This window comes from Pongo abelii, chromosome 2 (assembly GCF_028885655.2).
Source record: "Pongo abelii isolate AG06213 chromosome 2, NHGRI_mPonAbe1-v2.0_pri, whole genome shotgun sequence".
Lineage (NCBI taxonomy): Eukaryota > Metazoa > Chordata > Mammalia > Primates > Hominidae > Pongo > Pongo abelii.
Window position 1 is genome coordinate 151887675 of NC_085928.1, and position 15196 is coordinate 151902870.

Below are 15196 nucleotides of genomic sequence, written 5' to 3' on the forward strand. Positions count from 1 at the left end.
CTATATTTTGATTCTCAACTATAAGAATTCTAATTTCACTGCTACTCATCATTTATATATTTTACTGACTTAGTTATGTAGCAGTCATCCTTACTCTCAACATTCATTTTAAATTATTTTTTCGTTTTTTCACTCTACAAGACACACAGCTGAATTGTTTTTCTATTCAGACTTCATTTCAGTTAATCTAAAAGGCATCTAGTAGTCCTCTATTTTTAGCCTCAAAGTGACAATTTACTTTCATGTCCTGAAGAACCGATTCTATTAAGTAATGTAACATCCAAGATAGTTTAAAATAAAAATATCCTAAAATCCAAGAACCACTGCACCACTAATATCAAAGAGAAATAGTCCAATAACACATTTCTATGACTTTATAATGGAGGCAGACAAAGAAAGCATAAGGAAATAAGGCAGTATACTCTCAGGGTAATACTCAAAATATTTAAAATAACCAGTATGGCATGGGCACTGTACAATAAAACAGACTGTAAAACACTTGCATGGTCATGCTGGTCCAGAGTGGTTGGGTATTAAAGTGTATTGTATCCGAAGGCAGGGAAAAGAGAATAAAAGAAACTTATGAAGAAAGGGAAGCCAGGACCAAGAACAGGTTAAGGTTCAGAAAGATGCAGAAGGGAGTCTTCTAAACACTGCTAAAGAAGTAAAGGGGGTGTATGTGTCTACTCCAATTCCTGACCAAACCACAGAATTAAAAGAACAGATTGTTACCCTCAAAGAACGATACAAAGTGTAACTTCAGAATCACCTTAGTAGGCTTAGCGTAATTTTGGTAACCTTATCAACTCCTGAAATATTTTCCTCCTGTTACATGAAATATGTTAACCAAAGAAAGCTTTTTATTTCACAATTTGATAAATAAATTGTTTAAAAACAAACATATACTGAGGTAGTACTGCTGTTGGGATAAATGACTTATTAGAACCATCCCTATCCAAAATGTAGACAGTAAAGGGAAGAGAAATGAATCTATACATGTTTAGATAAAGCAGATAGCTTCAGATTTTGTCGGTTTTAGCCTACTTTCTTCAGTGTGGAGACAAATTGAAAATCTGTTTAAAGGTGCTGAAAATGAAGCCAGGCTCTGAATGGTTTACGGAGTTTCTTTGCATCTTTAAAACAAAGTTAACTTTAAATCAAAGAATTACTTTTCAAGGGACTTGTTAAAAAAATACTATGGTTTAAAACTGAAAATAACTACTTAGCTACCAAATCAATTTGAGTATTATTGTTTCTAGGTTTGGAGGAAGAGCTCCTAAATATCAAAAAGACATAAAAACATTCAATTCTAAGACCCACCTGGTAGCATGTAGGAAGTAAATTTTTGCTGGCTGCTGGAAGTACAGCAAGAAGCTGTTCAAATGGCTTAAAAGGTTTTCCTAGTTCAAAATGGATTTTGAGTGTACTGATGTTGCGTATATCAGATAGGAAAGGTGCATAATGATAAGGATAATACCTATAAAACAAAACTGAGTTTTAAACAAGTGGCATCTTTATGAATTAGGTTAATAATAAGCATATACTTTTCCCCATATTTTAACAACATATAAAAATAATTTTAAAAAATTAGTACTGCCCATAATTCTACCATCTGAATATAAGAAATTAGCAGTGTCGGAAAATTTAGGTCATCCGATGGCAACAAATGTTACATTTTCTGATTTTTTTTTTTTTTTTTTTTTGAGGCAGAGTCTCCCTCTGTGGCCCAGGCTGGAGTGCAGTGGCGCAAACCTGGCTCACTGCAAGCTCCGCCTCCCGGGTTCATGCCATTCTGCTGCCTCAGCCTCCCAAATAGCTGGGACTACAGGCGCCTGCCACCATGCCAGGCTAATTTTTTGTATTTTTAGTAGAGACGGGGTTTCACCTTGTTAGCCAGGATGGTTTCGATCTCCTGATCTCGTGATCCACCCGCCTCGGCCTCCCAAAGTGCTGGGATTACAAGCGTAATCCAGCGTGCCTGGCCTATTTCCTGAATTTTTAAAGTGTGGTTTCACATTTCTGAAATTGGGATGAATCAGGTAATTGAAAAACACATATAATGTAATGCTTTTTTTAATTCTCAAAATGTTGATTGTGAATCTTCCAATCAATAGATTGAACCAGAAATAATGAGGTAGTCAGAAGACTTTCAGTTTGGTCACTTGAGCCTGGATCATTTAAGCAAGAGGCTAAAAACAGTTGAATCTTCTGGTAAAAGCTCACAAGGAGAGGAAGAAAAGTGAGTCTGAGGTTATCTGGCCATTACCAGTCAGATCTAAGAACTTTTATCTTTGAATTAGCATGCTTATTATTGTATTTGTGATAAGGATGAAACCATGTATCGATCACATACACTAATTGTTTCTGTTTTTATTACCTTCTCATCTTAATTACAGGTATAAATATTTTATAAAGCTTTGAACAAACAATTTTTAAAAATTTCAATATGCTCCTAATGTTTGAGTCAGGATACCAAAAACATTGAAATGTTTTTGTATTCCATAATTATGGCATACATTTCAAAAAAATGGGGACGTTTAGGAGGCCAAATACCATGTGGAATAGAAAAAAGGTAGACTTTGGAGTCAGACAGGCTTTGACTTAATTCTTGGGTGTATAATCTTTAGGAAGATTACTTAACCTTTCTTAACCTTTCAGAGCCTCAATTTCTTCATCTGTAAAAGGGAGAAAACAATGTTTACTTTGAATAGTTCTGAAGATTATGTGAGAGCATGCTTTTTATGTGCTTGGCCTTAATGTAAGTTACAACAGGAATAACTTACATTCACACTATTTTAAAAATGGCAAATCAAGGATTTTCTTCATGAGATTGCTCCTCAGAGAGGCCCTGAGAATCAGGTGATTATAAAACTTTTTTCAAAGGCTTTATTTAGTAAGTGAAACCATAATTAATGTCACATTATTTTGCACTGGTTTGTATTGCTAGATGGAGCTCTGAAACAGAGCCTAGCACAGGTGCTTTGAACAAAACAAAACCAAACAGAGTTGTGTCATCACCTAAAAGTCTCTAGTATTCACTGTATCATTTTTTTGGTTTTTAATTTTTCTACTTTGGTGGATGGTTTGAAAATGCAGATGGGATTTGCTAGAATAGGAAACATGAGAGAAATAAAATGATTACTATTTCCCGTAAAAGCAAATAATTGGGAGGCTGAGGTATGATAATTGCTTGAATCCGGGAAGGGGAGGTTGCAGCAGTGAGCCAACCATTTAAAGCCATACATTTAAACCTGGTTGTATGGAACTTTTAAAAAATTACCATAAGTAGAGGCCGGGCGCAGTGACTCATGCCTGTAATCCTAGCACTTTGGGAGGTCGAGGTGGGTGGATCACCTGAGGTCAGGAGTTCGAGACTAGCCTGGCCAACATGGCAAAACACCATCTCTACTAAAAATATAAAAATTAGCTGGCCGTGGTGGCGCATGCCTGTAATCCCAGCTACTCAGGGGGCTGAGGTAGAATTGCTTGAACCCAGGAGGCGGAGATTGCAATGAGCCGAGATCATGCCGCTGCACTCCAGCCTGGGCAACAGAGTGAGACTCTGTCTCAAAAAAAAAAAAAAAAAAAATACCATAAATAGAAATAAAAGGAAGTGCTTCCTAAATAAGACTAGTAGAATGAATCATTATAAAAAGACAAAACTTTATTTTTGTTTTTATTCTCTCACCAGCTCCAGGACTGAACTCCATGATAGTAATAGTGCAAAATCCACTGTATTGCCTGAACATAACATGCAGCTTGATCAGCCAGAAAGTCACTGAAAATAGAATATTTTCATTATAACATATTTTTTGAAGACAGGCCTGTGTCTTTAGAGCATGGTATCTGCTGATACAACATTTTACCTCAGATGATTTATTTTATCAATGAATTAGCTATTTATGGCTAAAAATTATAATCCTAAAAACTCCAAAATATTTTTTACAATTCCATCCTGTCACATTATAGTTTTCCTAAACCAACTATCAAAATAGATAAATCTGTTATTCATATTTACTCAGTTAATTTACCACTCCCTTGGTCCAAAGGTTGAAGATTTACCCAATGAAGCTTTCTATAGTGACACTACCACTCTCTTAAATAGTGGGGGTGAGACGGGAGAAAGGGATGGGAATCTTCTTTACATGGAATGATATCTGAGAGAAGCAAAGTAGCAAATCAGGAAGATCTTAAAATTTGGTCACAGAAACTAGAACACTTTCAGAAGTGCTGTATGTGAACAATATTCCCTCTAATCCTTTCTTTGTCAAAAACCAAATGCCATCTTCTAAGTTTGGGTAAAATAAGTCTTCAAATCATCAAAACAAAACAAAACAGAGCCCTGGGCTAAAGGCAAAAGTATTCACTTAGAAATTCCATAGCTACATATTTCTGGGAGGTATGTTTTTTAACATGAAAAATATTGCTTTTTTATTATAAAAGAACTATTTCCTCATGAGTGAAAATCTGGATAACGAAGAACAGCATTTTTATCATCTTATAGCCATCACTTTTACATTTTGTAGTGTTTCAGTCTTTTATCTATATCTAGGTTTTTTTACATGTTAATGAGAGCATACTGTATATATGATTTCATGTCTTGCCTTTACAATTTGTACTTAATAATGTACTATAAGCATCCTTCCAAACTGTTATGAACTTTCTGCAAGTACCAGTTTAGCAGTTCTGCAGATTCTGGAGATGGAAGAGGTGACAGAGATGGTGATTGTAATGAAGAAGCAGTGGCCAATTATGATGAACCTTCTTATTGGACATTTAGATTATTTCTAATTTTTTTACTATTATAAACAACTTTGTAACAAAAATCCTTTTATATAAGGATCATTTTCTCTTCAGCAATTTTTATCACAGGAATATAATACAAGTCAGAATTAATACCATCTTCTCCAAAACCAACTAGTTGAAACATACACAATAATTCATGAAACCAAAAAATCCTTTTTCTCCCACTACTTTATCAAAATTATGTTTTCTGAATAACTGCAAAATCTAATTTTTTCTATTTTAAAATAAAAGTATTGGCAAAAACGTACTCAGATACTACGTCAACCCCCATCTTCGTCATGTAATATGTTCTTTTATATTGTCTAAACTCAGTTTCAAATAGGTCATCATCTTCAGCCTCATCTTCTAAATTATCTGGGAAAAAAGTCAGAAAGACAGTGACTGACAATTATGAATAGCCTGTTTTTCCACCTAATGATTTGATAAATGCATATCTAAGTTGATGCTTATATGCTACCACAGAAATCTGTTCCACCCAAAATTAGTAATAATAAAGAAAAGGTATAACAACTATCCTATCAAAGTAGTAACATATCAAAACACATACTTCGTACTTACCCTTAGAAGTTACCATTTCGCCTTCATTTTTGTCTAAAGCAGCCCAACACAGAGAATTTTCCTGGCCCTATAAATTGTAAATCAACATAAAATGAATGGCAAGATACATTTCAAAATGAGATGTCATTTCTCTTCCATGAACCCATTTGCTTTTCTATAGTTCTTCCATGTTATAACATCCTTCATATCCTGCCCATCTGCTTTTCCTCCCTTGTGATCTCAATCCTTTCTCTCCTCTATTCTCTGATTTCCTGTCTACTGCCAATGACTCTCTTTAGTTCTTCCTACTCCCTTATCCCCATTTCCTTTCTTCCATCCAACTTATGGCCTCTACCAACTTCCTGTGTCTGGGCTATTCCTGCATAGTGTCTCTAATGTTAGCTGCATACGGCTGGAAGACTGGTGAAGTTTAAGTACCGAATTGTGGTGGGGGAGTGAGGGATTACTGACAGGTAAGTTTTGTGTGTACAGGTTCCCAAAAAGTTGCAGAGCCCGTTTTCTTAGGGGGAAAAAAAAAAAAAGACACACACACACACAAACCAGTGGAATGCAGACTGACTGCTGCCAAGTGCCAGTGAGGAAGAGCTAAGCAGCGAGAAGGACTACACTAGAGAAAACAAGGACAGTTGCCCCTTCTGGAGCAAGAGTCATTAAGTTTGAACCTAAATAGAACCAGTACAGCAAGGAGAGTAAGAAACTCAACAGAATCTTGGCCAGGCACGGTGGCTCACGCCTGTAATCCCAGCACTTAAGGGAGGCCAAGGTGGGCGGATCACGAGGTCAGGAGTTCGACACCAGCATTACTAACATAGTGAAACCCCGTCTCTACTAAAAATACAAAAATTAGCTGGGTGGTGGCACGCGCCTCTAATCCCAGCTACTCAGGAGGGTGAGGCAGGGGAATTCAAGCAAACCCAGGAGGTAGAGGTTGCAGTGAGCCAAGATTGCGCCATTGCACTTCCAGCCTGAGTGCCTGAGTAACACGCTGTCTCCAAAAAAAAAAAAAGAAACTCAACAGAATCCAATAATTACACAGAGGCTGAGGAATTTTTCACAAGAGGTTTACTTTTCAAGTTAACACAAGACATTCTTTGGAGATTATCAGAGATGCTCTGCAGGGTACTATCATATTCTAATTGATTCTATTATTCATTTATTAAGCACATAACATTTACTAGATATTGTGCTATTAGGTTGGCACAAAAGTAATTGTGGCTTTTGCCATTACTATTAACTTAGACTATTGTATTTTATAAGTAAATCATTTCTAGGGAAAATCACTGATCTAGTTAATGTCTCATATCATTAAACGCTATAAATATCCACATTTTAAAAACTAGTCCATTGTTTTTTTAATTAAAAAAAAATTGCCAAGGGAAAGTGTGAATGCAGTCCTCCACTACCATAAGTCATGCAGTTGAGTTTCCCACATTTGGCGAAATCGCAGGGCGTCAGCACACCCAGAGTGTAATGGATAAACCTCGCCCTGGGAAAACCACCTTCATGATCATGGTATCCTCCCTGTCAGGTTTTAAATAATCGTTTTTCTTTTTTATGAGACAGAGTCTCACTCTGTCAGCCAGGCTGCAGTGCAGTGGCCCAGTCTTGGCTCACTGCAACCTCTGTCTCCCGGGTTCAAGTGATTCTTGTGCCTCGGCCTCCCAAGTAGCTGGGATTACAGGTGTGTGCCACCACATCCAGCTAATTTTTGTTTTCTTAGTAGAGATGGGGTTTCGCCACGTTGGCCAGGCTGGTCTCAAACTCCTGACCTCAGGTAATCCCCCACTTTTGCCTCCCAAAGTGCTGGGATTACAGGTGTGAGCCACTGCACCTGGCCTTAAATAATTGTTTTTAATAACATGTTTTAAGTAATTAAAAAAAAAAATTTTTTTTTAAAGCCCAGAAAATAATTCATTTTCTGGGCTTTTATGTTTAGAAATGTTTTCCACATTTATTAACATAAAACACAATGTACCTCTTCAACAGTAAAAATAAGAAACTGATTATTGAAGATCTCATTAAATGATAGAAGCTAATAGAAAAAAAGAAACCAAATCAATTTCTGAAATGCCTATAGAGAGGAAGAGAAATAAAACGAGGCAATCCCAAATCATAAGAAGGAAAATGAGAAACAAAGAATATAATTTTTGCCTTTACAGTTAAAACAATGAAAGGACGCCTAAAAAAACAGACACCTTTAACTTTTTCTTTTCCTTGTAGTTCCTGGCTTCTTCTGCTGCGACACCTGCTGCTTCGTTGAGGTACTTGTTACCAACTTTGCTTTCAAACCATTTTAGGTCCACAAAAACTTCACTGAAGTGCTCCCGATCAAACTGTACAGAAATATTTAAATTTATTTTTAAATAATTTAAGTATATCTAGAAGAATACAAATCAAACTTAAAACAGTGACTTACTACGGGGGTATAGGAAATTGGAGAATGTTACTCTTTTATATATATGGGAGACCTCATGTGTTACTCTAAAAATACAAATAGAAAGCAAATAAAAATAAAATTAATTTAGGTAAAAGTGTTTATACTGAATAAGCAATTGGAATAGAATTATAAAACCCCTTTCTTCTGGTATTACATAATTGGTGACTGATCATTTACAGCTACTCTGCGACAGGAAAACAAAAATTTCTAGTTACTTACATCTGATAGTTTCACCAGGTATTTCTCAAATCGAGGTAAGTTGAGATGCCCACTTTCATTAATATAACCTAAAAGAAACAAAAATTTAAATCTGTACTAAAAGCTGACATTTTTTCTAAACAATTCTACAAAATGTTGAATGTTCATGTTCTACAGTACTAATCAAGAAAAAACAGTGTTGGACTATATCCAAACTGGCCTTAGTTTCTATGAATTTTATGCTACTGTAATATGCAACATGTAAGCACCAAAGCCAAATATAAGAAATTCCAGGTTCCACATAATAATAATCCAATATTTGGTAACAATTAATTAAATTAAATATGTTCTATAATCTATCTAGATCATTCAATATGATATGTTAACTTAAGGACTGATGTTCTGCTACCCTGTGGTCTGTTTTATTCGGCATCACTATGTTTGTCAATTTTCTGTTTTCATTGAAAAATCACTGCTTCATATTAAACACTCTGATGCATATCCATTCGAAAAAAATTGAATTTCTATGCTTAAATATGAAAAAAGTAAAACCAATAAAGTATGCTGGCTTTCTTAAGGAATTAAAGGCAAAGATTAGACCGGGTGTGGTGGCTCATGCCTGTAATCCCAGCACTTTGGGAAGTGGAGGCAGGCTGGATCACTTGAGGCCAGAAGTTTGAGACCAGCCTGGTCAATATGGTAAAACCCCATCTCCACTAAAAATATAGAACTTAGCCGGGCATGGTGACACATGCCTGTAATCCCAGCTACTCAGGAGGCGGAGGCATGGGCATAAGCTTGAATCCAGAAGGCAAACATTGCACTGTCGCCACTGCACTCCAGTCTGGGCAATAGAGCGAGACCCCGTCTCAAAAAATAAATAAATAATAAAAAAATAAAGGCAAAGATTAGTTAGCTATCAATAAGTGAGGTTCATTAACTCTGTTCACTTTCTTTCCTTGTGAATCACTGAAAATGACAACCTCAGAGGTTAGCACCTTAGACCAAAATAAATCCTCAATGTTTTTCTACTTTAGCTGTGCATGCAATAATCTACTAAACTAAGTGACATTTTTAGGGTAAGGTGGCACTAAATTAAAGTATCCTCGAGAGATTATTAAATTCTTCTTACCCCCAAGTTCTGGCAGGATGGTAATATATGTTCCATAAAGAAGAGGCAGTGCATCATGATTAATATGTAAATGAGGTAGATGAGGGATAAAATCATTACCAACAAGAAACCCCATCAAAATCCAATCATCTATTATCCTTTCAATATCATATTTAAATGTGATCTTTTCCTACAGTAAAATGGAGAACAAAGTCAAATCCAGTGAAAATTTCTGCAATGGAAATCCTTGGTCCATGGCTTTATTAATACTTACTTTTAATAATGAAAACTCATAGTCAATATACTCTCTCATTAAAGACAAGTGTAGAAGGTGAAATGTAGTTTCTTCTGGAGCACACACCCTGGAATTAGTCAGATGATCAAGATACAGTGAATTTTATTTTTAAGGTCCCAGCTTAAAAATGTAACAAAGCTTAAATCAAAAGTATCATTAGAAGATAGTAAGGTCTTGTAATTAAGGCATACAATTTACATGAAAGTTGCAGGGTAACAAAGATAAAAATACAACTGCAATAATAGATAACACATGTTAAAGTTCAAAACAATTGGTTTACATTATGTGTTCTGTGGAAGGATTCTCAGAATTAAGAAGTCCTAAATAACATATAGTAGATGTAAGAAACTACTGAGATCTGGCCCATTTAAGGCTGGTCTTTTCAACAAATAATGCAAGGAAGATTGGATATCCACATGCAAAAGAATGAAGTTGGGCCCTTACCTTACACTACACACTAAAATTAACTCAAAATGAATCAAAGATCTAACCATAAAAGTTAAAACTTGAAAACTCCTAAAAAAAAGAAAAATAAATGAGTTGGATTATAACAAAATTAAAAACGTTTGTGCATCAAAGGACACTATCAACATAGTGAAAAGACAACCTACGGAATGAGATAAAGTATTTACAAATCATGTATCTGTTAAAGAATTACTATCCAGGCATAATTTCTTTCTTCCAACATATATGCTATATAATTTACCGTTGTGTTTTTTTGCCACCAAATCGAACTTCTTCTCTTAAGAGAGAAAAATGTGCCTCATGACTTGTTAATCCAAGCATAATCTGTTGAAAAATGATTAAGAAATGTTTTCGTTCTCCCATTTTTAATAATATTAGGTTCACAAAAGCAATTAAAAAACAATTCTATACAATGAAGAATAAGAAACAATTAGCACATTAAATATACAAATAACAAAATATGATCTATTTGTAGGTTATGAATGAGATAAAGTGTATTTTTCTAAGAAAAATATGTTCACCTTAGCTCACATGCTTTTCATAACCATTACCCTATCCCCATCCCCTCTCCTCTTCCTATCCCCCCAAATCCCAAACATCTCTTGGTTTTCACATATTTCTACTTGCCATGGGGGAACTGGTTAGAAATTAGAGGCAGCAGCTTTTCTATGACCAAAGAATGCAGGACTCTTTTGGAGACCAGGGTAGCCCCAGTATATGAAAACTCAGGAAAAAAAAAAAAAAAAGGAAAAGAGCACTTTCAGTTAATTTTCTCACATAGTGAGAAAAATTAGAAAATTTTTTTGAGACGGAGTCTCGCTCTGTTGCCCAGGCTGGAGCAGTGGCGCGATCTTGGCTCACTGCAACCTCCACCTCCCAGGTTCAAGCAATTCTCCCTGCCTCAGCCTCCAGAGTAGCTGGGATTACAGGTATCTGCCTCTATGCCTGCCTAATTTTTGTATTTTTTAGTAGAGATGGGGTTTAGCCATGTTGGCCAGGCTGGTCTTGAACTCCTGACCTTAGATGATCTGGCCGCCTCGGCCTCCCAAAGAGCTGGGATTACAGGCATGAGCCACCTTGCCCGGCCTCTCACACAGTATTCTAATACCCCAAGTAAGTCAACAGTCTGTTGAAACATATCAATCAAATGCCATGTACTTGCATACTGTTTATTTCAACCTTGATTCAAACAAGAAAACAAAATGAAACATTTATGAGGCAATCAGGGAAATGATAATACTAACTGGTTACTTCTATATTAAGAAAAGGTTAATTTCTGTTTTAGGTGGGATGATGGCATTGTGGTTATGTATTTTTTCTTAAAAAAACACCCTAATCCTTTAGAGAAACCTTATGAAACATATACAAATTAATGATAAAATGTTTAGGATTTGCTTTAATAATCGGGCGGGGAGCAGGTAGGAGAGAGAGGAGGAGACAGATGATTAGGGGTAGAAATTTAAAATTATTTAAGTTAGATGAAGGGTATATGATGTTCATTATATTACGTTGTCTATTTTTGTTTATGCTTGAAAATTTCCATAATAAAAAGTTAATGCCAAAAAAAAAGTCACTAAAGGTATTTGGAGCATGAAGTCTTCAGATCAGGAGGTATTAAAAGCCAAGTATTAAGCCTGAGGGTAAAAAGGCAGCCCCATTTCTCTGACCTCGGCAAAGTATTCACAGCACTAGAATTAGTCACATCTGTAGACTAATTATAGAGATCTGTGGTCAATAAGCTATGGCTAAAAAGCTCATTTTCCAATGATTTTTAGAAATTTGGTAATGATAGAAGTAGCAATCATTATTGTGTCTCCAATATTTGTTGCCACAGCCAGTAAGCTTCCTGTACAAAATGAAATCTCTTAGATATTTAACTATCAATGCATAAGTTTATAATAATAAAAATTATACCTACCAAGTCAGCATCTAAACCATAAAGACAGTGTCTGGTGTTTGGATCATGATCTGGCTTTGCTTTCTCGGATCTGATAAATTCCATGATTTTATGCTCTCCTTCTCCAGGAGTCTAAATAAAATTGTTTTTAAAAATGCAGTAATATGGTATATGCTTAAGAATATTAAATAATTTTTTAAAACTCTTTAAATAAAAAAAGATAATAACCTCATGGCCTGAGAAGTAGATGGTAACTCCTTGCCATGACTTGTCTGTAGAAATTTTCATATTTACAAAATACTTCAGATGTTCATGTAACCTGGCCATAAATTCAGTTCCTAAAAATAATAAGTTTTAAAAAGGTTAATCTAAGAAAGACATAAAAACATTAAGTTCTCAGTGACAACACATAACTGAATCTGAGTGCGCAGGGAATAGCTAGGTAGGTATAGGATCTCCAAAGAAGGTCAAAAGCTCTCCTGCTTATCCTGAAAAACAGGTAATGTACTTTTCCCTTGCAAATATCACAACTGTTTCTAATGTCACTAGTCCCCCTAAATAAAATCAGTGTCACACAGGGAAAGTCAAGGAATTTTACTAGTGTCTCAGCACTGTGCTTCAGGAATTTTCACATAAGGGCAGAGTTTGAACTCTCTAATGAACCTCAACCTTCTATTTCTTCTGCTGAATTCTGAATTTTTTTTTTTTAAGGCTTGCAGCTTAAATCAGATTGTCAATAATAATAATAATAATATTACTACTGAAATTACTATTCTGAAAAATTATTATTAATTTGGAACCTGAGTCTACAATGATTACATTTTGGGAAAGGCTCAGATGGTCAACAGTCAAAAGCAATACAGTCTAAAACCACAATCAGGATAAAACCAGTTGTTAAACTGAGCAATGTGTGACCAACGCACTTAAAGAAAGGACAAATTACCACTGTTAGTAAAGAACTGATGAGAAAGTTAGATTTTAAGATTTTCATTCAAAGTAAAGAATTATATGATGTTAGACAAAGGTTGTAGAGTATGCTGCTGCATACAAAATTAAACATAATACTGATAAATTCATTTTCCTTAAAGTCGTAAAAATCTTAACTAATTTTGAGAAGCAGAGTAGTAAGGGCCCTGGACTAGGAGAATCAGTTTCTTACTCTGACTACCGCAATCTAGCTACATCAACTTGATAAGCTACAACCTCACTGAGTCTGTTTTAACATAAATAAATGGCAGGAGTAGGACAGAAAGATATATAAACATAAGTTTCTTCAAGGTCTGCAATTCTGTACACCTGGGAGATTCCTGTCCATATCTGCTCTAATTTATCTACATCTGAAAATCCCTACAGTTTTTGTAGGAGTATTTATGACCAAGGTGACCAAACCATCTCATGAGCAAACATAAGTGGGAAAATACAGTAAATGGAACCCTAAGGCCAAAATAAATAGAGCATAGAAAATAAAATACATTTAAAAACCAAGTTTTCAATTTATATTTCAATTCTGTCATAATTTTTCTCTCAGTGAATTTACCTGGTGTGATACAGTTGGAATCAAATCTGGCCTCTGTAGGAAGAGTTTCTCCCTTCTCTATTGCCTTTTTAATTTTGTCTTCTGCCTCCTTTGCTGACCTTAAAGGTTAAGGGAAAAAAGTACCTTAAGTTTTCTGAAAAAAAGTGAAGATCTTTATATAAACTGCTATGTAGGTGCCTTTATAACTAAAATAGTAATTCACCAGTTTTAACGTTCAAAACATACAAGTTTTGAAATTATTATGATTGATAAAAATGAGTCTCAGACTTGTCTGTTTTGTTTATTTAAAGAATTGAATTTTTCAGGCCAGGTGCAGTGGCTCATGCCTGTAATCCCAATATTTTGGGAGGCCAAGGTGGGAAGAACAATTGAGTCCAGGAGTTCAAGACCAGCTTGCAACAAAGCAAGATCCCATCTCTACAAAAATAAAAAAAATTATTAGCCAGGTACAGGGGCATGTGCCTATAGTCTCAGCTAGTTGGGAGGCTGAGGCAAAAGGATCCCTTGAGCCCAGGAGCTCAAGATTGCAATGAGTGATGATTGTACCCACTGCACTCCAGGCCGTGTGACAGAGTGAGTCTCTGTCTCATTAAAAAAAAAAAAAAATTGAATTTTTCAGATTAGGAATACAGAAGTAGGACATTTTAACAGAATGTTAAAAACATAAAATAATTCTTGTCACAAATATATGGCAAATTCATTCTAAAAATAAGATCAAAAGTATAGCTTTAAATGTTCATTATATATACATCTAATGATAATGACATTTAATGATCTTAATCATCATTTAATGTATATATTTAAGATCATTAAAATTATCCCTATTATATAAAAATACAATTATAAAATTGAAATATCTATCTTTGTGTTTCCTAAAAACATTTAAAATGAAAGCCTAATGACATTAATGAAATCGACTGCCAAATCATCACATTTTTGAGGCAACAGAATTTACTAGAAAGAACCTGAGTTTTACAGTCAGGCAAACCTGGATTTGAATATGGGTGTCCTACTACCTGTCTGACTTCTACTTCCACCCCTCTGCAGCGTACCAGCATGCCACATGGCACACAAGTTAGGAAGCTCTGCTTTGAGTATAGTTTCTACAGCCTTGCTACCAGCTTCATCTACTGTGCCCCATAGAATTCTATTCCTGTGATGAACAAACTCTTCTTCAAGTTTAACTTCTCTCTCACCAACCTCTTTAACATAACAAAAACTCTGAGGATATCAACTCATTTGTATTATCTGCAATGTCTTCTTTCCTCTTTTCTTCCCTTCCTTCTTTGGCTGACCAAACAATTATTCAATGTTGTTATGTCACAAGGTCTTGGGATATAACAAAAGAGAAATTATTCTTGGCCAGGTGCGGTGGCTCACACCTGTAATCCCAGCACTTTGGGAGGCCAAGGCAGGTGGATCACCTAAGGTCAGGAGTTTCAGACCAGCCTGGCCAACATGGCGAAACCCCATCTCTATTAAAAATACAAAAAGAATTAGCCGGGTGTGGTGGTGCGGCCTGTAGTCCCAGCTACTCGGGAGGCTGAGACAGGAGAATCGCTTGAACCCAGGAGGCAGAGGCCATAGTGAGCTGAGATCACATCACTGCACTCCAGCCTGGGCGAGACAGAGCAAGACTCTCCAAAAAAAAAAAAATTATTTCTGTTCTCAGAGATTACACTCTAGTGGGGAGGTAGAAAACTAAACAGCCATAATGTTTAATCTGGATGCAATAAAGAAAATGTTTGACAGGAACAAGGTAAGACTATTGAAGTAATCTAGATTAAGATAATGGTAGTCTAGGCTGAAGACAGTAGCATTAAAGATGAAAAGAAGTAGACAGATGTGACAAATTTGAGACTGGATAAAGAGGACTGGATGTGAGGAATGAG

At 35.6% G+C, this 15196-nt stretch overlaps 1 protein-coding gene and 1 non-coding gene across 12 annotated transcripts in view; both read right to left on the reverse strand.

The window, feature by feature from the left end:
* XRN1 (5'-3' exoribonuclease 1) overlaps positions 1-15196 on the reverse strand; it is a 134509-nt gene that overhangs the window by 100297 nt on the left and 19016 nt on the right. For all 11 annotated transcript variants that reach the window (XR_008523940.2, XM_063722254.1, XM_024245011.3 and 8 more), the window contains exons 3-14: positions 13305-13402; positions 11996-12105; positions 11789-11899; positions 10112-10194; positions 9385-9472; positions 9132-9300; positions 8021-8088; positions 7560-7697; positions 5365-5431; positions 5055-5160; positions 3689-3778; positions 1321-1477 (exon numbers count right to left, since the gene is read on the reverse strand). Coding sequence is in view for 10 of the 11 variants with exons in the window: in XM_063722254.1 (XP_063578324.1) it covers positions 1321-1477; positions 3689-3778; positions 5055-5160; positions 5365-5431; positions 7560-7697; positions 8021-8088; positions 9132-9300; positions 9385-9472; positions 10112-10194; positions 11789-11899; positions 11996-12105; positions 13305-13402 (1285 nt within the window). In the remaining variant the exon portion in view is untranslated. The remainder of the gene's footprint in view (positions 1-1320; positions 1478-3688; positions 3779-5054; positions 5161-5364; positions 5432-7559; positions 7698-8020; positions 8089-9131; positions 9301-9384; positions 9473-10111; positions 10195-11788; positions 11900-11995; positions 12106-13304; positions 13403-15196) is intronic.
* Positions 6736-6903, reverse strand: LOC112132959 (U1 spliceosomal RNA). The gene has a single exon (XR_002914656.3). It is a non-coding gene; the product is annotated as a U1 spliceosomal RNA (small nuclear RNA).